This window comes from Melanerpes formicivorus, unplaced genomic scaffold (genome assembly GCF_026170545.1).
Source record: "Melanerpes formicivorus ecotype bairdi unplaced genomic scaffold, bMelFor1.0.p_v2 SCAF_14, whole genome shotgun sequence".
In the NCBI taxonomy this organism is placed as follows: Eukaryota; Metazoa; Chordata; class Aves; order Piciformes; family Picidae; genus Melanerpes; species Melanerpes formicivorus.
In genome coordinates, this window is record NW_027142366.1 from 13,414,329 (window position 1) to 13,442,177 (window position 27,849).

Below are 27,849 nucleotides of genomic sequence, written 5' to 3' on the forward strand. Positions count from 1 at the left end.
TTGAAGGTGCTGCTGGTTACTTTAGTGCAGTTTTTAAAGGAGCGCTTATGCAATATGCATGCAGTATGAGCAAGAGAGAAAGGAAGGCACCAACATGGGTTATTTGCGGAGCTCAGTGACAAACACAGTGACTGTATATGAGCTGTAGCTGTCTGGTGAGGCAGGGCTTTCTGCACCATAGCAAAAAATAACAACAACAACAAAACAAACCCACACCAAGAACAGAACTAAAAGAGGGAAACAATATGTGAAACTCATACAAAGTATCATTTAGCAGAGAAAAGAAATGGCCTTTAAAAGATAAAGGGCAGTGAATATGTTGCTCATCCTGAGGCAAATCTCTCCCTTTTTCTCTCTCCCTCTCTTTTGCATTTGCTCTTAATTTTCTATAAAATGAATAAGGTAAAAATGATGATTCAATTAGTAACAGGCTAAGACAAATGCTGAATTATTTTTCCCTCTTTCTTTAGAAGGAAGGGAGATAAGAGAAGTATCAACTGCTCTACCAGGGTCGTCTATATTCTTTGTTTTGGACTAAATGGCACAAATCAGCAGCCTCATAGGGAACTGACTATTAGAGTATGTTTCTTTTGCTGCTACTGGTAAAATTCTGTGGACAAGCCCTGTACTCCCCAGTCATTCAGCTCTTGAGCCAATCATCCACTTGTCACTCCTGTAGTGCACAGGCACTAGAAGGCATCTCCCTCACTACTTGCACTCCTGTGGGAAGTGCTGGTACTTGAGCATCATCTCTCAGTGTTCATTCATTCTGCATGGTGGCTTTGAATAAATGTTTTTCCTTTATGGCTGCAGTTGAAAGCTTTTGAAGATATTTGGCTAGGCCTGACAGGAACTGCTAGTTCCACATCTGTTCAGAGCCAAATCCTGCTGGAGGGGTTTATTGATCAGAAGGAGAAAGTAAAAGTAGCTGCTTCTACAGGAAAGGAGTGTGTTCAGTACTACATAGGGTACTTGAAAGGTATGTACCTTCACAGACAACGCTTTTACTCATATGATTTAGTTTTAGGTACTTCTGCGAGGAACTTGAAGATCCTTATGGGTCCCTTCCAACTTGAGATACTCTGTGGTTCATAGCTGTCATTGGTATGAAGAGGCAGGAAAAAAGCCTGTGTCCCCCTAGTGCCAAGCTAGCTCGGTTCCCTGGTGATTAAAGCTGTAGTCTTTCAGATAATGAAAAGACGAAGCTTAAAACTTGTTACATAGAGACCAGTTCAGGAGACATTGGTATGGTAACTACCTAGGGAAGGATTATAATATATGGTGATCAGAGACAGGATTCATTTAATCTTGATTTAGCCAACTGAAAGTTGTGTGCCATGTTTAAAGTAATCATTACATTCTGATTTCAATGAAGGGAAGAGAGAAGCACCTCCAGAGGCTGATTCTGCCCAATGCTGAGAGAGATCATCCTCTGCAGTTCTGACTGACTGAGGAAACAGCGCTGTTGGCTCAGACTGTGTCTACATTTTAGATAACTACAGTTAACTGCGAGTGCTTTTTGTTGTGGCTCACAGAAAACGGCCTATAAATCCCTTGGACTTAATTATTAACACAAATGCCCTGCTTTCTTTGCAGCAGCAAATCTGTATTTGGGAATTGTTCACGAGCCACACCAGAAAAATCAGTGGCACTGATCTAATCGTCTCCTGTTTATCTCCTTGCTTTTTCCCCACAAACAACACACTCAGACTCACCTAAGTAATTAAAAAAATGGCTTTGAAACAATGTCTAGCAGTGCTATCTCTGTAGATTAAGCTTTCTCTTTTCATTCTCTGAGGGGATTTGGAAGAAGGAATGGAAGTCAGTGCTTGTACTGATGGGCAACAGATGGCTGCCGTTAACACCTATCTCAACATTAACGGTGAAAGGCAAGAAAACATGGCACAAATGACTCTAGCAGCTGCTAATGGAAGCTTGAATTTTCTAGCTCATGGCTGTGGGGATCCAGTTCTTAAGGCTGAGGTAAGACCCTTCAGTGGCAGTTAATTGCAGTGTGATTTTCTTTTTTTTTGTTTAATCTTACCACTTTGGTGGAGCATCTTCCAAGTAGGCTTTAGGTATGAAACCTGGTGACTAACTAGACAAAAGGGAGAATTTCCCAATTTTTAAAGTCATAATAACAGCATTTTACACTTTGGTGTGAAAAGATAAGGTGTTGAGAATAAAAAAAAGTGGAGCCAGACCTAGAAAGCATAGAAAATAGGGGACCCTTCCTAAAGGTGTCTCTTACCCTAAAGGGTAAATCGAGTGAGAGCAGTAGTACCATGCCAGGGCTGCTTAGCACGTTGGTTACCAAACCAAAAGTAGAACTCCTGAAAGTGCTTTCACTGCCAACAGGGTTCACATACTCTGCTTGGAAGAGGCTTTTCGGTTCATCCTTAGGCTCTTCTGTTCCCATTTGTATTCCCTGAAGAACACAGAAGCACTTTCCCCTGAGAAATGGGAGGTCACTGTGCATCTTTGCTGGCATTTAAACTAGTAAAAACAATACAGCACAAGCAATTCTGAATCATAAATTCAAGGGGTTTATTCATCTTCTCACAGCACAAACTTAATGAAATTGGGAGCCTTCTGAAAGTCAAACTGATGGAGAAGATGAAGAAGTTTGAGGGCTATATGTGGAGATTCAGGAGATCAGTAAGTATCTGCATCACCTGTGAAAGCACCATGAAATGATCATGCCGTTTTAATTAAAAGCCATTATATTGCATCCATTTGTTTCCTTTAGCTCAAACATTTACCTGGCTAATCCTGTGCTAACTTGCAATTCACATGTAAGCCAAAAGCATGTTTCAAGGTTAAGATCCTATAGCTCTGCAGCAACACTGAGGCGTTCAGAACTGCTTTGGAATGAAGTCAAAACTTGGTTTGTGATCACTGTGTATTTTGGTATTTCTTTTTGGGGAACCACTGTAGGTGCAGCAGATTGATTTTCTGTCTGAAGCAGCTGACTGGCCTTCAGTAGCCTTGCAGAAGGTAGCAGGATTCCTCCACAGTGTGGGTAGAGCTGTTGCCCAGGTGTGGAAGCAGAGTGGAATCAGGCAGATACTGAGAAGCAAGCTCCCGCTTTACCTGGATAAAATTCAAGATGTTGTCCAGCAAATGCAGAACGAATTGCAAAGTAAGCAAAACCATGCAAAGCAAGGAGAATAAGGACAATGTCAGTGCAGGGCAAAACAAAGTTGAGTAAAAAAAATGCTGAACAGCACAACTGTTTCTATTTTGATCTAGCAGAAAGTGCTGACCTTGGCTCTTGGTTTACAAAGTGGGAGCCTTGATGCAATAAGCTCTAAGTAACCTCAGTGTGACACCTTTCTAATGGAATCATTGAAGAGAATTCTCTTGGACACACAAGTCTGGGTTCAATCTGATGAGAAGAGAGCCTTAATTCCTAAGCTGAAGCATTTCTGCCAGCAGTTCCCTGGCAAGCATTTCCTCCCAAAGGGCTGTTCATATCCATCCTTGAGTTTTGAATGCTTGGACTAATTGGATTTCACTTGATTTGTTTTGTCCAAGTCTATCCAGTAAGTAGCCACTAATCCACTGTTCAGCTGGACTATGGCCATACTGAAACTATTGAGAAGTGTGGTCAGCTGAAATTAGGTGAAAGAACTTTCAGTTCTCAGATTAAAACCTCACTTTGGGCCACTTCCCCCCTTTTGAGTGGAAAGAAGCTAGGTTAGTTGATAAAGCCGATTTGAAATCAGTTGTGACCAAACTGTCATCTTAGTCCTTCAGCAGGTGCAGGTTGAGCTGCACAGCTCTGATGGTGGCACATTGCAAAGCATTCCTTACCTTCCTTTTGGAAAGCAGCCATGTATTTGTAATGTCAGGTGTATGAGTGGATCAGGGTTACAGCAAAATACCTCTCAGCTTCTCCCGAGTCCACCCACACCAGCTGAGAAGTGTGCCTAATTGCCATGAAAACAAAGCTGCTTTTTCCTGTTCTCTGTGTCACTCCTTCACTTCCTGGAAGCTGTGGGGTAACAAACACCCCTGTGTAACATACTAGCTAAGGTTTGTTTCATGTAATGTGTTTGCTTCAGAGCCATTAGCAACTTTGAAGGATGCTTACTATGATGTAACCTTAAAGCCACTGGATGAAGTTTGGCAAGAGAAGACAGAAGAGTACATGAAGAAAATCCAGGCTTTTTTACCCAAGATTGTAAAAGATGTGTGGCTAATGGAACCAATCCAGGTGGCGTTAAAGGCTGTGAAAGCAGGCGTGGATGTGGTTGGTATCATTCAGTTCTCCATTTTTAATGGTTCGAAAGCAAGGCCCACAAAGTCAAGTCTCAGCTGTGAACTGTGGGTACACAAAAGCAACTGTTGTAGTTTATGGCAATAGTATGGTTATCTTTCCACAGAACACGGTTGTGCACAGCTTATTTGCTGTTCCTGAATGATCTGCCCTGCTTTGAAAGCAGTCAGACTGCTTTTCCAGCCACAGGAGAAATTGTTTTACCAGTCTAGTTGAAATCACATCAGTACTAATCTGCAATTTATGTAGCTTTTGCTTTTCGTCCATGGAGAGGAGGGATTGTCATTCCAACAAATAAGGCATGGCTAGGTTTGGGCTCCTCTGGTTGAAGTGAAGAGCATAAAGGATATATCATGACACCAGTTTGTATTAGCAAAGATACCAATTCTTTGTAAGCTCCTGAAGCACATTAACTCAGTGAAGTATTGGTATGCTTTAAGTAATGTTATTTTAGGAAGGCTACATTTCTGTCCATTATTTGTTGCTCTAGTGCCTAGTGTCTGTCCTCTGGATATTAACTGCTAAACGGTAAAATGTTGTCAGGCAAGTGACAAATGCAAGAGAGACTAAAGTGCTATTTCACCAGCTATTGATTCAAAACTCATTATCAGGTACTGACCCTGCCCTGAAGCCATACTGAAGTCAGTTTTGTATCTTCTTTTCTGGTTCTCCAATAGACTACACAGCAGATGCTCAGGTGGGCAGAGGCCATGCTTTCTAGAGCTGTGAGCAAGATCCGGAAGCCCTTATTCAATCTTTACAATTTTTCATCCAGGTAAGTGCTGCTTTCTTGCAGGATCCCTGCTGCCAAGTAGGGGTTTAAATGAATATGTGCATAATTAGGCTTCATACCAGCTTGTATGCTGGTTGTGGATAACCACCTGACCAGTCTTTGCTTTGAGCACTTGGCATCATCGCGCTGCATTTCAAAGGCGGCTCCTCGGCAGCACACAGAATAGCAATAACGGTGCCTTACGCGGCACGGTGTGTTGCAGCTCTTGGCCTCTGTGTACCTTTGCTTTGCCACTCTAACCAGACTGCTCATTTCTAACAATAAAGTACTGCACTTCATCAGCTTGCCAGACAAGGGCACACACTCTCTTGGTTGTATTCTACAGGAACTGTTCAGTGGCAGTAAAACTGCCAGTGCTACCCAGAGCAGCCCGCTCCCTGGATCTGGCAAAGGTTACTAATTATCTCATTGAAGAAAGGCTAATCAGGCCTCTCCGAGACCTCTACAGTATCAACATCATTGCAGAATATTACAGATTCAAACGGAGGATGATGGAGAGCCCCTTTGAGTGTAAGCCCTTTCAGACTGCTGCTTTGGTTTTGGACATTGTATTTGGAATAGTAATTTACAGAAATGGTTGCTAATTAATAATTTTCCCATGACCTGTTTATGTAGTGTTTCCTGTAGAAGACTACTTGTATGTATGTCACCATTTCAGGTAAAGCTGACATGAAATAAACACTCCTCTATGTAATATTCAGGCAAACTTTGCCACTCCCTACACTTCCTACTGCTGAGCCTAGAAATCAGCAGGTGGCATTTACCTGTCTTACCTGCATGCTCTTGTGTGCTGACACTGTAATTCAGTGCTAGTCATCCCTGGTGGCCCTGTGTCTTGTTGGCTTTGTCTGTACTTTGGAACTGGTGATGTCACTTCTGTTGACTTTAGGATGAAAAGGTTCAGCCCTACCAAAACTGCAGGGACAGTAGGATCTGAAAAAGCAGGGTCTACATTATCAGTCCCAGCTGTCCCTTAGAGATAATGGCCATTTTTAAAGGCTTCCCAGTAGGCAAGACACAATGGAGGACACTGAACGTAGGTCTTACATGATGCATCAGCAGGGCTTGCTGGACTGTGACTGATGCTTTTGGTTTGGCAGGGCTGGTTTTTCTTTAGACACTTAGTGTTCCTGCTGTTTTCTGCCAGGGAATGTATAATGTGTATATGGTGTGTGCTTAAAATTGACTGTCAAGCAGCATGAGATTTTTGTTGCAGAGTAACTTGTAGCTAATTAAATTGTAGCAATAGTTTAAGAAATTATTTCATCCAGAAACTGTGTGAGAATATGAAATTTGCAGCACAACACTTACTGCTCTGTAGAAAACTCACTGATGTTTCTTCTGACATACTGTCCTCTAGATCATGCTATGTTAATGGGAACCAAGCATCTTATGACTTTTGATGGGAAAATTTATGACTTGCCATCAAAGTGCAGTGTGCTTCTTGCCAAGGATTTTGTTCACAATACTTTCACTGTAATACTAAATGAAGAAACTAGTAACTCAAGGTCACTCTATGTGGAGATGAACCAGACCGTGATCAGTATCTACCCAAGACTGAAGGTAGGAAGGGAAAATCAAACATTTTTCTTTGACAGGGCAGAAATTACCTTCAACCCAGAACAAAAGAACAAAACCCAAAAGTCTTCAAAATATGAGTACTCAAAATACAGATCTGAACACCTCTCAGATGTAAGTGCCAGAATGCAACCACTTTTTAGTCAGTAAAGAACAGCCCTAAACAAACAAGTTTTAACTCAAGGGCTGGCTTTTTGCTCTCTGGGTACTTAAATAAGGCTCACTTAACTCTTCAGTTGTCCACTTGTATGGTCTAAGAGAACAGCAGTTAGAGAGGTCTGGAGAACAACCTGGGGTACTTACTGTTTCAGTGGTACTTAATCCCAAACTATGAGCTGAGCAAGGTGGATCCCATCCCACCTGCAAACCCAGACTGACCTTGCCTGTCATTGAACTTCTATTGTGATGCATTTGAAAATACATTTTCATTTGAAAACAGATATCCAAGATGTACAATTTTACAGAAGAGAACTGTCAACTACTGGATCAATCCCTTGAAAAGAACACCACTAATTCAAGGAGAGCAGCCAACAAAATAGAAGTGTCTAACCAGAAAGGAGTTTCTGTCTCTTGTGACTTCCAGTATGATCTCTGTACTGTCACTCTGGCTGGCTGGCACCATGGTGAGTCTGGATCATACAGCTTTTTGTCAGCTGGTAGGTTTTTTCCCTCTGTCTCTGAATTAGCACCTGCATTCATACACACCCTGGAAATGGCCCTCGGCTTTCCCAGCCATTGCCAATTGAAGCATTGAATGTCCCACTCCAGAGGACAGCAAGTGTTTAACCTGGGTTACTGTTTCAATGCAGTGAAGCAGACAGAAAGCGGGCAAATGCAATGCCCAACCCCAAACCCTCTTTGTGAATCCCTGTTCTGTAGCAGGCTTACCTTGTCCAACCTGCAAGAGCACAGAAGAGGGAAGCCTAAAAGCTTCCAGTTTTTGGTACACTTAGAATGCATTCTGATGGATGTGCTTCACACTAAAACTCAGACCCCTGAGTTAGCAGAGTGGCTGTGATGCCTTGATCTGGTCAGGAGAAGCAATGAAGAGCTGACAAAAGAGAAGCAGTTTGAGAAGAATCTATTCTGGGTGCCTGGGCATACATTCCCTCTTTGGAGCTCTACTGTATGGAATAATTGCAGCCCAGAGACCACTTGTGTTTTCCTGTCTCTGTTGCTAACAGCTACTATTTTACCTTATTTCAATTTCATTCCAGGTATTTCAGCTGGGCTGCTTGGTACCAATGACAATGAAGCTGGAAATGAATGGATGCTCCCTAATCATTCCTTCACTGACAATGTGCAAGAGTTCACACAGAGCTGGCAGGTAACAGCTGAAGGGCTTCTCTCTGTGCAGATTACCACTGGTGCTGGAATACACCTGACATTTATTAGCTTAGATAAATGTAAGCTGGATAGTGAGAACAGCAGCATACTGGATATAATTTGTGTTCCTGTGTTTAACCAGGTAAAAAGTTACACATATTTGCAAGAAACCTTACAAGAATTCCCTGTATCTAGGTGTTGAGCATTTTTGGCCTCAGTTTAAGGTAAAGCATAGGGGCTGCTTCTGCTATTAAAAGAAACTGAAGTTGGAACCAAGCAACTTTGCTGTCTTCATAGAGCATCTTTCTGGAATGCAGAGCCAGGTGGTACTTGGTCTGGGCCAGATATCCATGTTTATCAGTCAGGCCAAATTTGTACCATAAAGTTTTCCCTCTTTGTTTCCTTTAGAACTCTTCTTTGTTGTAAGCTGGGCATGCTGAGCCTGTGTGTGCTTTAGAGATCAGTTACTAGTAAAGAGCTCTCCATGCCCACACTACTAAGTGCTGAACCCCTTTTGGAGGGTTAGCTGCTACTAATTCAGTTATTAACTTGCATAAAAGGATTTGTAGAAGTGTGTTCTGTTTCTTTGCTTCAGAGATTGAACCTCAATTCATGTCATTTATCATCAGATGAACATAACCTAAATATGAAAACAGGCAGGTCTACATAGCCCTTTCTGAATGCAACTGACCCAAACCAGAAAGCAGCTTCACTCTGCTCTCAAGCCATGTTAACAGGATACCCTAAACCTCTTCAAGCCTGGTTTTCAGAATGTATAAGCAAAAAAGAAACCAGTGTATAATTAGTACTGAGATTTTGTGACTCTTCCCTTTACTGTCTCTCACCAGATGTGCAAGTTCTGCTCACAGAAATCCTGGTTTCAGCTTTACATCAGCAACTTAGATTGTTTTAAATATGGTGTACTTTTCCTTGCTGTTGGAGGGATGCACCTAATGAGTTTGTAGCCTATTTTCATAAACAGTGAGGTGGGACTGTGACCTGTGATTGAATGCAATTTTTTTTCATTGCTACAAACTGGCTTCCTATACATTCATAAAACTGCAAACATCTAATGCAGAACTACTCAGGGACATTGAGCCAAAATTAATAATCAATTAAAAGCAATACGTAAGAAACTTACTGTCATAAACAAGCTGGGAAGTCACTTACATGCTGCTTTATGTGGCTGATGGCATCATGTCTGCTCATATTGATCAGTATAATTTATTTGTACGCCACAGCATCTTTGCAGTGCTGTGCATTGCCAAGAAAAATTTATAGATGACACTAGCTGACCTTTGTGCTGTTAGCAGTCATATCCTGCTCAGCAAAGGGTAATAAAAAGACAGAGATGCCAATACAGTACTGCTGTCATATGTCCTGACAGCAATGGCCAGACACACCAATGTGCCAAGTCAGGAGTTCATGCAGTCTTAGAGAAACTTTTACAAAGTGGTAGGAAGAGATGCAAATACCTGCTTCAAACAAGCTGATAAAATGGAGCTTGCAAAATCCTTCTGGGCCAGAAGTTCTAGCACAACTGCACACGACATGGGCAGTGAAAATACAATCAGGTGAAATGTGGCCAGGTATCAAAGCCTGAAATGAAATCAGTCAGTCACTCCACATTGCTGGAGTCACCTCACAGTGAGCTGTAAAACTCAGACTGGCAACTCACTACCAGGAGCTTTTTTTATGAGCCCTTGTCATAGCTGACCTTGCCACTAAGATCACCAAGGTTCTAGTGTTAGCAGACCAACTGCCATTGTGCAAAGTGAGGAGGTTATTAGGAGACTGCAACTGCCTAACTCCTGCAGAATGAGAGTTATCCAAGAGGCTAAGCTGGCAGTTAATTTTTCTTAGCATTTAAAGTAACTGGAGTTTATACTTACTTGAAGAACTTCTAAACTTCTGCTGACTGAAGAAAAATTAAGTTGCTGATCTGATACAGGGTACTAAAAGCATTTGTCAGTCAAAAGAAATCCTAAGAAACTTTGGCAAATACTGGTCATTACTAGTTCTGTTAATATTTGGTATCATCAGTCTTTGAGTGGTGTGCTAAGGGACCTCACCTGAATATCAGAAACCCATTCACATTTTATTGTCAAAAAATGCTGATGATTGTAGGGACCTCAGTTGTTTGGGTGGGGTTTTTTTAAAGCCCTTCTTGTTTATTAGCTATGAATAACCCAGCAAGGATATAAAGATTGTTTTCTCTTAAACAGAAGGTAAGAATACAACTCAGATCTGTGATACAAGTGAAGACAACCAGCCTACTACATACTGTGTCAGTAGCCACACACCAAAGTCCTTCAGTGAATAACAAAAGCAACAGAAAGAGGAAACTATGTCTGTAACCTGTACTATTAGGAGACATGCATTTCTGTTTAGGAAGAGTGCAAGGTACTCCTCAACGTTAATGAGCAATAAACGCTAATCAGAGCAGCGTAGTGAACTACTCGTATCTTCCTTCAAACCATCTCACACTGGACATGTGAAGGATTCACACAACACTGATGTTTAAAAAACCAACCAACCAAAACCCCACATCCAAACCAGACAAACAAAACCAAACAAACCAACCCCCACCAAAAAAAATCCTTGAATTTGAGCAATTCTGTTTTCCCAGGTGAACGAGTGCAGCCTCGTACAGAGGAAAGTGAAGCTGTGCCCAGTTACAACTAAGCAGAAACTCTGTAAAGTGTTTTTTGAAGACTCTCATTCACCTTTCAGGAACTGCTTCAAAGTTGTAAGTATAATTTCAGCCACCAAAGGCTATCTGGATATTTCAGGACCATGCATCAAAAGAGCACACCTAATTGTTGCAACAACACAGAAGTTCAGTTACAGATAACTTTAGGAGCCGTCAGAACACCACCCAGGCAGAAAACCAAAGTGTTACATCAGCAGAAATACAAATTAAGGTCCTTGACATCCACAAAAGAGTGGCATGACTTTGCACCACTTGTATCATACAGGTGTAGAATTGTGAAATACAAATGAAAACGCCTCCACAGAAGGAGAATAAAGGTTTGTGAATGGTCCTAACACGGGCCTAGAGGGGAGTGGGACCCAAATCAAACTTCCCTTCAATACACTTGCAGATGTTTGTCAGATTGCTACCTGCAGAGCTGTGTGCCTCGCACCCCTCCAACCACCTCCTTCCCTTTTCTGTTGCAGGTGGACCCTGAACCGTTCTACAGCATGTGCACACATGACACCTGTCAGTCACGGGAGCTGAAGGCTGCCTGCAGTTTAGCCACAGCTTTTCTTCATTTGTGCAACCGAAATTTTGTTCCTGTGGAAATTCCTCCTCAGTGGTAAGTTTGGTTTCTTTTCATCCTGAATATTGTGGCTGCATTGCTCCATTATTGACCGACTGGAAAGATGGGCAGAGTCCAATGGGATGGCTTTCAACAAGTCCAAGTGCCGAGTGCTGCACTTTGGCTATGGCAATCCCATGCAGAGCTATAGGCTGGGGTCGGAGTGGCTGGAGAGCTCCCAGACAGAGAGGGACCTGGGTGTGCTGATCGACAGCCACCTGAATATGAGCCAGCAGTGTGCTCAGGTGGCCAGGAGGGCCAATAGCATCCTGGCCTGCATTAGGAATAGTGTGGCCAGCAGGAGCAGGGAGGTCATAGTGCCCCTGTACTCTGCTCTGGTTAGGCCGCACCTTGAGTACTGTGTCCAGTTCTGGGCTCCTCAGTTTAAGAAGGACATTGAGACACTTGAGCGTGTCCAGAGAAGGGCAACAAGGCTGGTGAGAGGCCTTGAACACAAGCCCTATGAGGAGAGGCTGAGGGAGCTGGGATTGTTTAGCCTGGAGAAGAGGAGGCTCAGGGGTGACCTTATTGCCCTCTACAACTACCTGAAGGGTGGTTGTAGCCAGGAGGGAGTTGGCCTCTTCTCCCAGGCAACCAGCACCAGAACAAGGGGACACAGTCTCAAGCTGCGCCAGGGGAGGTTCAGACTCGAGGTGAGGAGGAAGTTCTTCACCGAGCGAGTCATTCGGCATTGGAATGGGTTACCCAGGGAGGTGGTTGAGTCATCGACCCTGGAGGCGTTCAAGGGGAGATTGGACGTGGCACTTGGTGCCATGGTCTAGTCATGGGGTCTGCGGTGTCAGGTTGGACTCGATGATCCTCGAGGTCCTTTCCAACCTGGGTGATACTGTGATACTGTGACATGCATTATTCAAGAGTGCATGAGAAAATAAAAACTAAGGAATCTAACTGTGGGCATGAGCACAGACGATCGTGTTGCTGGGATTATTCTTATTCCTTGCCTACTTCATCCTTTCTGCTGCTCACTGAGAAGCACACCATAACCCATCCAAATCATGCTCTCTAATGGCTTTATTCTTCTCCCAGTTTGGTAGGTAGGAGGCAGAAAGATACCTGCAGAACATGGTGTGATTATTCTTAGGAGTTCCATTCCTCAGATACTATTTTTGTGGGTTTGTTTGGACTTTTTTTTCCCATCAGAGTAATGTGTTTGGATTCCTATTAACAGTGATACATACTGTAGAGGCAGACTAAACATACTCAGTGACCTATTTTTGTACTTTTCAGTCCCTTTTAAGGAAACCTATCTTTAAGCTTAGAATTACCAATACTTACATTTTAATGCAGCAATCTTCTGGGAATCTATTTAACAATGCAAAGAAAGCTGAAAAACTAAAAGGTGCAATAGTGCTGGCTTAAAATTTTTGGTGTTTCCATCCACTATTGTTATTGTGCAAATTAGAGATCCTTCCATTCTTTGGTGGAGCTGCACATTGCTGCAGAAGCTCAATTAGGACAGTTACTGCTCTGAAGGAGATGCAGTTGTGTTCTGTCAACTGTGCCTGTACTACCTGATAAATGCAGAATTTTAAGGAAAGAGTAATTCTTCTGTAAAGAAAAAAGACATGCAAGTCCACATTCCTATGTGCTGTAATGCCACATGTCTCTATCTACCTCATGTATTCAGTTCACCAACATGAAAATTCTGGGTAGTATTCTGGCAAACAGTAAGTGGGTTTAGCTCCAATAGTTTATATAAACCTTTCAATATATGAGTATGAAATAATGGTACAAATCTGAGCCTGAATATTGAGTTGAAAACAGTTTCAGAATGGCTCAGTAGCCAAAAGCCAGAAGTCAGCTAGTGCTGCTAGTTGATCCCATTTCTGAGGAAAGGGACTGGAATTCCAGTGCATCATGAGCCCAGTGCACAACACTAACATGCCATTAGAGCATGCTGTTAAACAAGCAAGAGTTGGGAGTGTTTGGGTGAATAAACATATCTAGCTTACTTTATGCATCCAGGTTTGGACACCATGCTTTAGTCAAGTTGTGAACCTGCTGAGAAAGGTCCAGAGGTGTCTGTGCAGGGAAAAAAGCTCATGCCTCTTCTAAGTCTTTCAGTTAAGTCTTTAAATATGTATCACAGTATCACCAAGGTTGGAAGAGACCTCAAGGATCATCGAGTCCAACCTGTCACCACAGACCAATGACTAGACCATGGCAGCAAGTGCCACATCCAATCCCCTCTTGAATGCCTACAGGGATGGTGACTCCACCGCCTCCCCAGGCAGCCCATTCCAATGACGAATGACTCTCTCAGTGAAGAACTTCTCCTCACCTCGAGCCTAAACTTCCCCTGGCGCAGCTTGAGACTCTGTCCCCTTGTTCTGGTGCTGGTTGCCTGGGAGAAGAGACCAACCCCTTCCTGGCTACAGCCACCTACAGAGAAGGAAGCTTAATAGCCTGCAGTACGGGAGAATTAGGCTTGGTGTAGTGAAAGAGTTTGCAGGGGCCACACACACACTGTAACTGATCCCCATGTGAGGGCATGAGAACAAAACAGAAACTTGCCTACCTCTGCATAACCTCCTAGAAATTGATTCTTGTCAGAGAGCTCCCACTGGAGAGCTGAACTAGCTAGAGCTCATAAACTTTAGTCATAATGCTGCGCAGGTACCCACCTGGATGCATTCCTGTGTGGCTTGCCATAGGGGATCTTGCTTTGGCAGGGGCCTTGGACTACATGATCTCCAGAGGTCCCTTCCACTTCCTATCATTCTGTGATTCTAAGATTCTTTTCCTCCTACATGTCACTTTATCATCAAACAAGAAAGAACTTTCTATATTTCAGTTTAGTGTATCTATGATAAAACTGTATCTAAAACTTCTAGACTTTTCCCCCACAGCTTTTTGATTGCCATATTTTATTCTTTTTCTTTCATGTAGTTCTTGTAATTCAGCATTTGTCACTTGTAACTTCCTGTCCTTTAAGTACTTACTAAGCACTTACCTGGATTTCATCTCTCCATTATTGCAGCTTGAGTCAGTTCTGAATGGCAGATACCAGCCCTGAAGATGGAAGAGCCTTTTCAGCACCCAAAATAAAACAGCTATTTTAAAGTCAACAAGCTAGCAGTATTAGGGAGAACAGTAACAGTGTGATGGGCTACAAACATAGTGAAGTAAAAGAGGAAAGCCTTTCACAAAGAAACACCTGAGATAAGAAGAATGATTTCAGTACAGCAAACTATAATCAGTCAGAAGAAACTGGACTTAAGAGTATTAGTTACTTCCAAAAAATTCTCCCTTTCAAGTGGTAAAACTTGAACATGCCTTGAACAAGCATTACTGCACTTAAAAGATAACAAAAAGGTAATTTCCAGATCAGATTAGTACATGTGGGCTACTGTGTGACAGCAGCGTTATCAGCTCTGAACCTGTGCAGATGTTGACTCTTTTTTTCTCCAGAACTGAAACTCAGTTGTTCAGGAAGTTCTGGAGAAAGTGACCTTTTTCCAGGGAAGTGCTGCAACATGCAAGAATGCTAAGACAGAAATAAGATGGTTAAATAATTAGAAGCACTTCATAATGTTATTTTTATGCTAGTTGATTTTTCCCTTATAATAGAAAACAGCCGCCTTGTTATCTGTTCATCAGTTTCACATTCTCCCCTTGTGTCTTTAGAACCCTCTTCTCAGAAAGCAGTTTACATTATCCTGTCCTACCCATAAAGTAGTTTTCCAGTGTTCTAGATACTGTTGTGTGAGTGTCTCCTGTGTCAAATTACATTGTGTAGTGTAGGGCTGTTGATTAAAAACAGGTGTTACATTTTTCCACAGTCCCAGGAATGCAATTACTCCTTAGTAAAAGGTAACACTGCAAAATCCTTCATCTGCCAACACTGAGATAATTGTGGTTGAACTATGAAACAATGTTGTTAAACATCTGACTTCATTATTCTTATGCTGGGTAGATTTTTACTAATCATTTGTAAGAATAAAGTTATACAGATCTACAGAACTGGGACTGGCTGAGTTTAAATGACTCCTGTGGTTCACAGGGACAAAACCAGCAGCTGGCTTTGGTTACCTTGTGCTTACTATGTTAGCCTGGAATTGCTTTCTGAACACTTACACTGTGCTTTTATACAAATTCTAAATAAAATGTAATTCTCACATTAGTTGGGAAAAAATCCTAGAATTGTTAGGATTCCCACACAGGAGCTGCTGCTATATAAAACTAGGTAGAAATCAAGTCTTCCTGTGTTTTATAACTGCTTAGAATGGAATAAACCAGGTTGGAAGAGACCTTCAAGATCATCATGTCCAACCTATCATCCAACAACACTTAATCAACTAACCCATGCAATCAAGCATCCTATCAAGTCTCCTCCTGAACATCTCCAGTGATGGGGATTCCACCACCTCCTCGGGCAGCCCATTCCAATGGGCAATCTCTCTCTGTGTAGAGCTTCCTCCTAAACCTCCCCTGGTGCAGCTTGAGACTGTGTCCTCTTGTTCCGGTACTGGTTGCCTGGGAGAGGAGACCAACCTCTGCCTGTCTACAACCTCCCTTCAGGTAGTTGTAGACAGCAATAAGGTCACCCTTGAGTCTCCTCTTCTCCAGGCTAAGCAGCCCCAGCTCCCTCGGCCTCTCCTCATAGGGCTTGTGTTCCAAACCCCTCACCAACTTTGTTGCCCTTCTCTGGACATGTTCCAGCAAGTCAACATCCTTCCTAAACTGAGGGGCCCAGAACTGGACACAGTACTCAAGGTGTGGCCTAACCAGTGCAGTGTACAGGGGCAGAATGACCTCCCTGCTCCTGCTGGCCACACTGTTCCTGATGCCAGGCCAGGATGCCATTGGCCCTTCTGGCTTCCTGGGCACACTGCAGGCTCATGTTCAGCCAACAATCAACCACTACCCCCAGGTCCCTCTCTGCCTGGCTGCTCTCCAGCCACTCTGACTTCAACCTGTAGCACTGCATGGGGTTGTTGTGGCCAATGTGCAGAACCCGGCACTTGGATGTGTTCAATCTCGTGCTGTTGGATTCTGCCCATCTGTCCAGCCGGTCGAGGTCCCTCTGCAGAGCCTCTCTACCCTCCAGCATATCAACTCCTGCCCCCAGCTTGGTGTCATCTTACAGAGGTGTGTTATAATGAAAGCAAAGTTGTATGAAATATTTCTGAAAGTTAATAATCAGTCACTGCTGTAATATTCTTTTAAAAATTTGCATCATCTCCCCAGTCACTTAAGGCATGCTCAGCACCTTTAAAAAAATACTGAGGTGAGATACAAGAGTAAAGTAAAATGGCAGCAAGCAGAGCAGAAGAGTCCAAAGAACTGCTTTGCTTTTCAAGTAACTGCAGTGCAGGGTAAGAGTACAGAAATAGGAAAAATACAGAGTTCCACTATGTACTTGGCTGTAGTCTGGAGGTGGATGCAGGTGGGTCTCCTAGAAGCTGCAGCTAACATGCCACAGATGACAGAGATACCATTTGAAACACAATAAACCTTTTGAACTACACCCAGTCTGCTCAGCACATTGATAAGGCTGTCTCTGGGAACAGTCTGGGTCTAATCAGTAGTAAGGCAAGAACTCTTAGTCCCTCCAACCCACAAGGGAAGGTCAGGGTGGCCTGGCTCAGGGACCAGCAGATGGAGCCAGCACCCAGGGCAGCACGAACCTCTGCAGCTCCTGCCCTGCTGTTCCGAGGGTTGGCCGCAGCAGCTCTGCTTACCAACAGCAGCAGTACATACTGCATCAGACCAGTGACAAAGGGTTGGCTGTACAAAGCACCATTTACACAGAACAGACCTAACAGAATACTGATCTAGGTGGCACACGAGGGGAAAAAACGAACAAACCACAAACCACACTTCAAGACCTTGTTCATAATTTGTTTAGTGTTGATTTATAGTTCTTGTGAATCAAGTCTCCATTTTTAAGTATTGGCAGCTCTGCCTTTCCATGTGCCAGACAGACTACTGGTGTTGGTGGAAAGGAAACCTCTTTCATGCCTGCTCATAAATAATTAGCAACAAACATGCAGTAGTTTGTCACAGGTTATAAGAGGCTCTTCAAATGAACTTGGCAGAATCTTTACTGAACCAAGGAACCTGCCATCAACATGACTTTTATGTATGCTTTAACCATGCCACGGTGATCTCTTACCTTGAGAATTAAATCTTGGAAATAATCCAGCACATTCCCTACCTAACAGCAGCAAGATGCCAGCTACAATGTAAGACAGCTCAGGTTAGCAAACAAGTCATTCAGTAGGAAGGTGACAGAGGATTTTGAGGGAAAAGGACATTCCAACAGTCCATGCTGGCTGGATAGCAGTCTCCTGGCCTGCTTCAAGCTGACATGCTTTCGGCAGAGGAGCCTGCCAAGATGAGGTGAGAGAGCAAAAAGCATCCCTCAAGCCAACTAAAGTATGCCTGTGATTCCTTACAGATACGATCATCCAGGAATCCCCGTGGCAGGATTTGACTAAATCATTTCTCAGGTCAATATTTCAGTTTCAGGATTTCTCAATGGACATTTTTTTACTGCAATACCTCTGGCTTTATCAGACCTAACCTTATAGTATACACCTCCTGATGAAAGTGCAGAGTTAAGAATACCTTGACTGAAGGCCAGTTAATACACAAACTTGCTGTCCTATGGAAAATGCATAAAACCCATTGAACAGCTCATGATTCTACACATCACATAACACAAATGGCTTTGATCCTGCCTCACAGCTTGCTAGAGACCAGGGACTTCTGCACCTGTAATTCATGCTGATCAGAGTAACATCCACCCACACCAGCTGTCCTTGCAGGAACACAGATTAAGTCATTCTGCCAAGCAAAAGTATTTTTAGTGCCTACAACTCAGCTTTAATATATGCTTTATACATAGTACACACAAAATTTCCAGCATTCACAGACATTTGCACATGCCATGCAAGCTGTTTATGCCCCAAAACAGCAAAGCTGAGGCTTTGAGGTTCTGCCACAGGCTGAGAAATTTTGAAATACACAGACCCTTAGGCTTCTGCCAGTTGAGTTCTCCACATTTGTGTGGAGATAAATCCACATTTGTTCCAGTTACCAGAGCTAAGGTAGAATGCACTGAAGCCCTCCTGTAACCTACAGCCATTCTCCTGCTCTCTTCAAGGTCCAAATACCAAGCAACCTTAGCACAAGATCCCAGCTTTGATCTCCCCTTCACAAGACCAGGGTAGAAAAGTCCATCACCCTGTATCTTCTGTTACATGCTCTGCTGTACAACAGCAACCTGCCTTAGCTGAGGGCTTACAAAACACAACAAAGTGAATTATTTGGAACAAGCTTCAGCTTCTTGGCATAAGCAGCACCCAGATGGAAAAGTATTTATCACCAAACCAGAAGTTACCAGCCAATACACTGACCATGTGGATCGATTCTGAAAGACTACAGCATTCCACAAGCCATTTTTTCTCCCCCCAGCATAAAACCAGTAAACAAACTCTGGCTGCCAAAATGCTGTATGTGTATGCTTTGGCATTTTATCAGCTGGGTTTCACAGCACAGGCCTTCTATTATATGACTGCCTCTGATAGGGACTGTTTTGGAATACTAAACTCAAGGTTGGAATTGCACTCTGAAATCCAGTCCTTAATCTGTAAAGCTCTCCTTTAAAGATCTGCTTAAAAGACAGTATTTGATTTCCATATGCTATGAAAACATAGTCCCACAATTTTTAAATTCAGCTACCACCACCTGATTCTTGCCTTGAATTGTAGAATCAGAGGGTATCTTCTTTTTCTGCATGCATTCCTCATTAACAGAGCTGTATTGCTGGATGACAGTCCCAATTTACAAAGCCAAACCTCAGGGATAATGCTTTCTTTAGCACCCAAATTCTCTTTAGACAAGAGGGGAAATGAAGAATAGTAGTAGTTCTGCTTTTTAAGGTATTTTTGATTTCATAGTTTCTTTTTTTCACAGGAGGAGGAAGGATAAAATATATTTAAGAATCATTTACACAACTAAAAATAGCATACACTGGAACAGAAGTTTTCAAAACCCAAAATGCACTTTGGCACAGCAAGCTTGTTTCATGAGGTAGTAAAAGTATCTGCCTACTAACCTAAAGAACCTGTTCCAAGGAATTTTTCAGTGCATCTTTTCAGTTAATTCCACTTCACTGGAACACAGTGGTTATTGCCATACCACTTTCAGTATTTGAGAAACACAGAAACTAGAAAGAGATGTACAAGACTGCTTACAGATAGAAAGAGACAGCTGTCTTATGAGTTTACTGACATGGTTATTACTGAAGAACACAGGTGAAGTTGTCCTTTCCAATGGACCAAAGCACATTTTGTCTTCATTCCACACACCATGTTCACCCTGGTTTTGTGTAGTTCTGCTGCCAAGAATACTCTGGTATAGGAATGACTGACTCAACATAGGTTTCTAGAAACAGCAGCTAACTTATGTAGGAACATGCAGTATTCTTAACAGCATAGATGTTACTTAGAAGGCATCAAGTGTATCCCAAACCTCTTGGTATAAAGACTGAAAACGTTGAACACCTTGAGTATCAGATATGTGCAGATCCTTCCAGTTAAGTCTTGAGCCTTACTTCAGTATACTCCCAAGTGTTCTAAACCACAAATGCATGTAACAGCCCAATGTTTTGCACCAAAAAGATACCCAAAAAGGTGCATTTGCAGTTATTTCAGGCAGAAGTAAAAATATCATGGGATGACTCTGTGCAAATCTTCCACTTCAAGGCTCCACATACTCTTATGCACGGGATTTTCAGAAAGATCTGTCATCTTTATTGCTCGAAGGATAGGCTCAGGACTGCAGGACTGCACCACACCCATCACCATTACATACTTCCCTAAAAAACCAAGCAAGCATGACATTCAATTAACCTTTGCATTTTAATTCAAAAAGCAAAATATTTAAAACCAAGTAGTTAAACAGTTTGCTTTAAAGCTGCCAATAACTGCAAGAAAACTCCAAGAGCCAAGACCACTCTCAGAAAAAGGCTTCATTATCCATAGAACCACTTCTGTAGATTTCACTAGCTTTTCACATGCAGCAAGAGTCAAAACCTGCACACAATCCCTCCTTCTGCCATGCAAGAGAGAACAATTCAGAAGATGGAAAATTAATTAACGTGATTATTTTGTACCACAATGCTGCAGTCTAGCACTTCTTCAGTTGAATTAATAGTTCTGGTGAAAGGAAGGCAAGGGGGAAAAAAAGCTGTCTATCCTTATGCCTAGACTCAGAGCTCTTCTCTGCAGCACCTGTTTGATCAAACATTTCCTGTAACTGTGAAGAAGTGAAAACAAGGCCCTCCCTTACTGGAACTCACAGTGGCAAACAGTCTAAATCTTCATGTTGACGGTCAAAAGAAGCCACCATCCTGCTGCAGCACACACACTCCTGCAGTGACTGCTGCAGCTGCACAGCATTTCAGGATGTCTCTTGTACGAATGGTGGTGTATATGAAAGTATGCCGTCTGTGCAACAGCAGCAGCTCAACGTCCCCCGAAGGCACAGAAGCACCATTAACCTTAACGTTCTGTGCAGCCGGTGCGCACACAGGCCTGCAAGCGTCCTGCCTTCAGACAACCCTGTGCAGGCAGCACCGTTACAGTGGCGGGCACGTGATGCCTCCTATACCCATGGCCAGGACTTGAAATAGTGGCCCATGGTGCAAGCGAGAACGCCCTCGGGGCCCGCACCCAGCCTGCAGGCGGGAGCGTACCGCATCCTGTGTGTGCCCCCCCGGGGGAGCGACACCTCACCGACCCCTGCGGCCCCAGGTGCGGTACCCGACGGGCACCGAGAAAGAACCCGCTTAGTAGCCTCAGAATACACGAAAGTGCCCCGCAACGCCCAGGGGCGACACCACGCCCACCCACCCCTGAGGGGGAGGATTCAGCCCTCGCCTCCCGCACCGGCCAGTACCTGCGCTGAGGCAGGGCCGACCTTTAGGCACCTCCTCCACCCCCAGCACGGTGAAGGGGCCGCTGCCGTCCTGCAGCCGGGCCGAGCCACCGCCTGCGCCGCCAAGCTCCACCTCCAGCACGGTCCCCTGCATCCACACGGCCCGCAAGCGCAGTGGCGCCCGGCCCATCTCCGCCCGGCCCAAGTGCCAGGTCCCGTCAGCGTCACGCATCGCCCCCCGCAGCTGGGAGGCCAGCACTTTCACCGGCGGTCCCGCTCCGGGCCCGGCCATGCTGTGACGCCGGAAGTCTGGCGCCAAGGGCGGCCGGAGCAGCTGAGGAGAGCCCGGTGCCCGCGGGAAGCGGCCGCTGACGGAAGCACAAAGCGGGAAAGGCCGCGCGGCCGCCCCGCCCCGCCCCGGCGGCGCCTCAGCGTCTACCGCGTGCTCAGCGCCGCCACCTGAGGGGCAGGGCTGGGGTGAGGCGGGGACTGGACTCGGAGCCCGACCCAGGGTAGGGCCGCGGCACTTTACACCAAGGCCAAAGCAGTATCCCACGCTGCCTGGCACTCGCAGTGACTTCGCGGTGCTTGTGTCCCGCCGTGGCAGGGCCGTCAGCGATCAACCACTCACCTGGTGCAGGTAGAGGGAGCGCAGACACCCTGCTCCCCGGAACCGACACTCCGTTTTGCTCAGCCACCACATCTGCTGCCGAGTTCTCTGCCTCCAAACCAGAAAGTCCTTGTAGGGAAAATACCTTGCCCGCATGTGCAAATGATTGATGCAGATTGCAAACGAGAGCAATTAACTCCCAGGTGGTTTGCCTGATCCGAGCAAGTCACCTGTGCAGCAGCTGTCGCTTGTGATCGTTGAGCGAGCAATGCACCGGGAGCTCGGCGCCAGCACCCCTGCTTACAGAGTCATTATTTACTATGAGCCTCACCAGTTTTAGACCAGATGGTGCTCATTTCGTCTGGAATCAATGTAGGATCGACTCCTTTAGGTACAACAGCTGGTGTAGAATCTGGATCAGTGGTTGGTTTGAGGAGAAAATGCTTTTTGCTGTGCCTTAACTTCCTGGGAGTAAAGTTTGCAGATTGGTTTTAGCTCCTTGCCCCCAGCCTAGGTTACACTAGTGGAAATCTTGTCCACACCTCCTCTCAGGCTGTTGGGAGCCATCCCAGATATTTTTCTGTGGTATTTCTTCACTACTTAGCAAGAAATTATCACATAATGTTTGCTCTTTGATGAAGATCCTCTGGCTTAATGAGAAGAAAGGAAAGTACATGCCGATTTTCTCAGGGATGCTTCCAGGGTGTCTTTTTCTTGTACATACTTCTGTGGAAATCTGGAGCATAATGCATGGAAAGTCTAAGACAGGGCCTTTAAGATCTTACTTGCTGTCTGTATATATTGCAGACAGGTTAATTTGCTTGACCGCAATCTGAAATCCTTGAAATGTTTCGAGTTTCCTTTGGGTGGGTGGATTGACATTGCATTTAGAGAGTAAGCTAATGGAAAAACAGGAGGATAGAACAAAGAAAAACAAAAGAGTTAGAAAAACCAAAGGGATGGATTCATCAATTTCACAAGGTCTGTTACTGAAAAATGTGCAAAATGGGTGAAAATGCAGAGAAATGGACCCCCCTGCAATCATTCTTTAAAGCAGATTTTCTTCTCTGTTCAAAGTTACTTTATTTTTAAAAATCCTATTTTGTTTTGAGTAGCAAAATACAACAAGACCTTTTTTTTTTTTTTCCTACTTACCATGTTATGAATTATTTATTCAGCTGATCTTTTTTTCCAGATGTATTTTCTCTTTAGAAACATTCGGTAAATGGGACTTTATTCCTTTTATAGTGTAAGGAAGCAGTTAAACTTTTTGTTACCATTTACAGTAAGAATAGAAGATAATATGGGTAATAACAATAAAAACACTGACATCTAAGCACAATACAGAAACATGTAATCTGGCAATCAAATCATATGGCTTACAGGAACAGAAAGACATTAGATGGTTACTGTATATGAATGCAGAATTTGAGCAATGCTCACAGAAGAGTATTTGTAATTTATGTCCCTAAGCTGCAGTCACTTGACAGCATCAATATTTAGTTTCACATTAAAAAAAATTAATTGTGCCAAATATTGATAAAAGTATTGTATTCCTATTTGTTACTGTATAACAGGAGGGTCTAATGCTTATTAAGCCATTAAATCTACAGATGAAGGCAAGACCCCTACAAGAGAGTAACCTCCAGGAGAGACTAAAAGGTCCCTTTCAAAAGATTTTTCTTGAAGAACTGTTAAGGGCATAAGCACTGGCAATCTGCACCAAGAAATGTTTTCTTAAGCCAGAAAAATTCTTCTATTTCAATAAAATGCAAAGTTATACTGAATTACCTGCAAGGGTCTTATCAAAGACTGCTGTGTGGTGCAGCAGACATGCTGGAGGGAAGGGAGGCCATCCAGAGGGACCTTGACAGGTTGGAGAGGTGGGCACAAGCCAACCTCATGAAGTTCAATAAGAGCAAGTGCAGGGTCCTGCATCTGGGTCGAGGCAATCCCAGGCACAAATACAGGCTGGGCAGTGACTGGCTGGAAAGTAGCCCTGAGGAGAGAGACTTGGGGGTGCTGGTGGACAAAAAGCTCAACCTGAGCTCTCAATGTGCACTTGCAGCCCGCAGAGCCAATCAGATCCTGGGCTGCATCAGGAGAAGTGTGGCCAGCTGGTCGAGGGAGGTGATCCTCCCCCTCTACTCAGCCCTGGTGAGACCCCACCTGGAGTACTGTGTCCAGTTCTGGAGCCCCTATTACAAGAGGGATGTGGAGGTGCTGGAACATGTCCAGAGAAGGGCCACAAGGATGATCAGAGGGCTGGAGCACCTCTCCTATGAGGACAGACTGAAGGAGTTGGGGCTGTTCAGTCTGCAGAAGAGAAGGCTCCCAGGTGACCTAATTGTGGCCTTCCAGTATCTGAAGGGGGCCTACAGGAAGGCTGGGGAAGGACTTCTCAGGATCTCAGGTAGTGATAGGACTAGGGGGAATGGAATGAAGCTGGAGGTGGGGAGATTCAGGCTGGATGTGAGGAGGAGCTTCTTCACCATGAGAGTGGTGGGATCCTGGAATGGGTTGTCCAGGGAGGTGGTCGGGGCCCCGTCCCTGGGGGTGTTTAAGAGCAGGCTGGATGAGGCTCTGGCCAGCCTGATCTAGTGTAGGGTGTCCCTGTCCATGGCAGGGGGGTTGGAACTAGATGACCTGTGTGGTCCCTTCCAACCCTGAATGAAACTATGAAACTATGAAAGAACTGGTTTGACTCAGCATGGAGACGAGTTCTGCAGTTGCAGCAAAAATGGCTGATGCCTCACAGACTGTTTTCTAGATACAATCCCACTGTGATCATTCTCTGGTTTAAGGGTAGCAGAGGAAGCTCAGCACACAGCTGGAAAGGGCAATGAATGGGTGGCTGACAAGCTGTAAATTAGACTGGATTAAATTTGAGCACATTTTCTGAGAGCACACTGGATGAAACAGTTTTGGTTTGCATGGATTAAAAAGATGGAATGAATCTTCTGCTGTCTACTACAATACTCACATTTCTTCAAAGCAGTCTTGAAGGACATTATTCCTCACTCTGACATGCATGTGAGGTGCTGTCACAATATAAATAAAAAGAGGTCAGACTACGCATAGTTAAGATTATCCACAGACAGGTCTCCTGCAATTACTCTGGCACTGGTTGGTTGGTATGGTGTCAAGGGAACTTAGAAAATAATTCAACCCTACATCTCCATTAAAAGATTACAGAAAAGCAGCAACTTGAAATTTTCTGTCCATGGTGGAGCTTTTCACGCTCACTGACAAGTGCTACTTAAAATGGAAGCAATTCTTTACTGCCCTCTCTAATTTGGGTAACAGGCTGATCTTACACAACCAGAAGAACTCCTCTTTCCCTTGGCCAGGAATTCTGGTATTTCAGTTTTCCACTCAACCCAAAAGAATTTTTAAAAAGATCTCTGTCCCAGTTCATTGGTTACTGTGTACAGAAAGGATTCTTTGATTTCTCAGTTTCTCTTTCCTTGTACTGAGAAGTCACTAACTAGATTTCCAAATAGTTTTGCCTTTTTGCATTTATTTTTTTAAGATTTTGAATCCAAGCAATTAAGATCTTTTTTCCCCAATGTATTTCTAATATTTTCTAAATAGTTGCCTTAGAAACAAGGCTACAGATGACTGGAAGAAAAGCCATGAAGCATGGGGCTGCTGAACACATAGAATCATAAAATTGTTAGGGACCTCAAGGATCATCTAGTTTCAACACCCCTGCCATGGGCAGGGACACCTCACACTACATCAGGTTGCTCAGTGCCACATCCAGCCTGGCCTTAAAAATCTTCAGGGATGAGGCTTCTACCACCTCCCTGGGCAACCTGTTCCAGTGTCTCACCACCCTCACGGGGAAGAACTTCTTCCTAACATCCAATTTGAATCTATCCATTTCTAGTTTTGTTCCATTCCCCATAGATGGACCATGTCTGTGTGGCTCACAAAAGTCCATAAAGCTGATACTATAGAAAAACATGTCCATAGCAGCCCAGAAGCTCAGGGAATTCCAGTGTGATAGGGCAATGCCAGTGGCAGCTCTTCACATAGTCTGTTCTGTAACCTGCTGGCACGTGCTGCTGTGATAGCGTCTCTTGCAGACCCTGCCTGCAATTAGAGAGTAAACTGCAAAGTGAAACAACTGTGTGTTCTGTATCCACCTTCACTAAAAGGAAGCAGCATACTGGAGTTAGGCATGACAGAAGCAAGATGAGCAAACAATACTTTGTAAAAAGTATTACTCTGTAAGTGAGAAGAGGGATCTGAGAAAAACTGCCTTGCATTCCTTGGTATTCACACAGTATCACCAAGGTTGGAAGAGACCTCAAAGATCATCAAGTCCAACCTGTCACCACAGACCTCATAACTAGATCATGGCACCGAGTGCCACGTCCAATCCCCTCTTGAACACCACCCAGGACGGTGACTCCACCACCTCCCTGGGCAGCACATTCCAATGACAAATTACTCTCTCAGTGAAGAACTTTCTCCTCACCTCCAGCCTAAACTTCCCCTGGCGCAGCTTGAAACTGTGTCCCCTTGTTCTGGTGCTGGTTGCCTGGGAGAAGAGACCAATCCCTTCCTGGCTACAACCACCCTTCAGGTAGTTGTAGAGAGCAATGAGGTCACCCCTAAGCCTCCTCTTCTCCAGGCTAAATAATCCCAGCTCCCTCAGCCTCTCCTCATAGGGCTTGTGCTCAAGGCCTCTCACCAGCCTTGTTGCCCTTCTCTGGACACGTTCAAGTGTCTCAATGTCCTTCCTAAACTGAGGGGCCCAGAACTGGACACAGTACTCACGGTGCAGCCTAACCAATGCAGAGTACAGGGGCACAATGACTTCCCTGCTCCTGCTGGCCACACTATTCCTAATACAGGCCAGGATGCCATTGGCCTTCTTGGCCACCTGGGCACACTGCTGGCTCATGTTTAGGCGGCTGTCAATCAGCACCCCCGGGTCCCTCTCTGTTTGGGAGCTCTCCAGCCACTCCGACCCCAGCCTGTAGCGCTGCATGGGGTTGCTGTGGCCAAGTGCAGCACCCAGCACTTGGACTTGTTGAATGCCATCCCATTGGAGTCCACCCATCTGTCCAGTCGGTCGAGGCCCCTCTGCAGAGCCCTATAGAGCTTCACTGAAGGACAACTTTTAGAACAGACAAGGCTTGTCAAGTTTCACCTTTAGAGAACCACCCTGGTTAATGCTTATTATAATGCTCACAGAAATATATGGAACAATCACAAGACTATAAAAGTCAATTGTTTCATAGTTTCATAGTTTCATAGTTTCATTTCCTGGTGTTTGACTTGTACTCCATAGAAAATGCAATGTGGACATGCTGACATGCTGGATTAAGTCTAGAAAACCATCCTTATCCTTCAGGGTTGTTGGTTTTTTTGGGTGGCTATCTCATCATAACTGAATTTAATTAATAGTTTTAAATTAATGGGTCAATGGGTTTGAATTAATGGGTTGAAAGTCAGCCATATTTGCATCCCTAACCTGAGCTTCAGTTGCTTGCAATTTATTCTTTGGGTCTGATCAGTCTGGCATACAGAGGCTAAATTATGTTCCACCAACCATTTCAGAAGACCTGGAACCAGGCAAGTCATGTGCTGCAACAGAACTAAACTCTAGGTGCAGCATGGTGAAGTTCTAGTTAACAGGTAGCTCTGAATAAGTGACATTTTAGATATGACTTGGACAAGGACAGGAAAATGTGAGCAACAGACATCATATTGCTACTACTAACAACACTGTGGCCTGTTCCATAGTGTTGTCTTGCCAAAACTGCATGAGAGTTACTCTAAAATAAGATGAAATAACCTTTTTTTCTTGAGAACCTAATATAGATGCTATACATTGCATGTTAGCATATGCTTAGTGGAATCAGTAGAGTATTATGGTAAGATCTTCCTGCAGCTGCCAGGAGCTGATAGCTGCACCCAGTATCTGGCAGAGGAAACACAGCATCTGGCTCAGGCACCTCCTCAAAGGGGGTGAAAACCTTCTTGTACAGCCAGCCTTAACATGAGAAATTAT

The 27,849-nt window shown here is 44.1% G+C and overlaps 2 protein-coding genes and 1 long non-coding RNA gene across 4 annotated transcripts in view; 1 reads left to right on the plus strand and 2 right to left on the minus strand.

The window, feature by feature from the left end:
* Nucleotides 1–15,770, plus strand: part of LOC137445421 (uncharacterized) — a 79,258-nt gene extending 63,488 nt beyond the window's left edge. Inside the window, exons 61-73 of the mRNA XM_068147124.1 lie at nucleotides 814–979; nucleotides 1,799–1,983; nucleotides 2,566–2,658; nucleotides 2,938–3,142; nucleotides 4,068–4,255; nucleotides 4,960–5,057; nucleotides 5,401–5,585; nucleotides 6,436–6,638; nucleotides 7,093–7,276; nucleotides 7,871–7,980; nucleotides 10,609–10,728; nucleotides 11,160–11,299; nucleotides 14,304–15,770. Of these exons, the coding sequence (XP_068003225.1) occupies nucleotides 814–979; nucleotides 1,799–1,983; nucleotides 2,566–2,658; nucleotides 2,938–3,142; nucleotides 4,068–4,255; nucleotides 4,960–5,057; nucleotides 5,401–5,585; nucleotides 6,436–6,638; nucleotides 7,093–7,276; nucleotides 7,871–7,980; nucleotides 10,609–10,728; nucleotides 11,160–11,299; nucleotides 14,304–14,319 (1,893 nt within the window). The 3' untranslated portion in view covers nucleotides 14,320–15,770. The remainder of the gene's footprint in view (nucleotides 1–813; nucleotides 980–1,798; nucleotides 1,984–2,565; nucleotides 2,659–2,937; nucleotides 3,143–4,067; nucleotides 4,256–4,959; nucleotides 5,058–5,400; nucleotides 5,586–6,435; nucleotides 6,639–7,092; nucleotides 7,277–7,870; nucleotides 7,981–10,608; nucleotides 10,729–11,159; nucleotides 11,300–14,303) is intronic.
* Nucleotides 4,223–27,849, minus strand: part of LOC137445424 (uncharacterized) — a 47,429-nt gene continuing 23,802 nt past the window's right edge. For both annotated transcript variants that reach the window (XR_010988403.1, XR_010988404.1), the window contains exons 2-3: nucleotides 21,843–22,720; nucleotides 4,223–4,327 (exon numbers count right to left, since the gene is read on the minus strand). This is a non-coding gene — a long non-coding RNA (uncharacterized lncRNA). The remainder of the gene's footprint in view (nucleotides 4,328–21,842; nucleotides 22,721–27,849) is intronic.
* On the minus strand, nucleotides 17,116–21,590 carry RMI2 (RecQ mediated genome instability 2). The gene is made up of 2 exons (XM_068147127.1): nucleotides 21,233–21,590; nucleotides 17,116–20,150 (listed from the first exon to the last, which is right to left on the minus strand). Exons 1-2 carry the CDS (start codon nucleotides 21,501–21,503, stop codon nucleotides 20,002–20,004), a joined length of 420 nt encoding a protein of 139 aa, XP_068003228.1. The 5' UTR covers nucleotides 21,504–21,590; the 3' UTR covers nucleotides 17,116–20,001.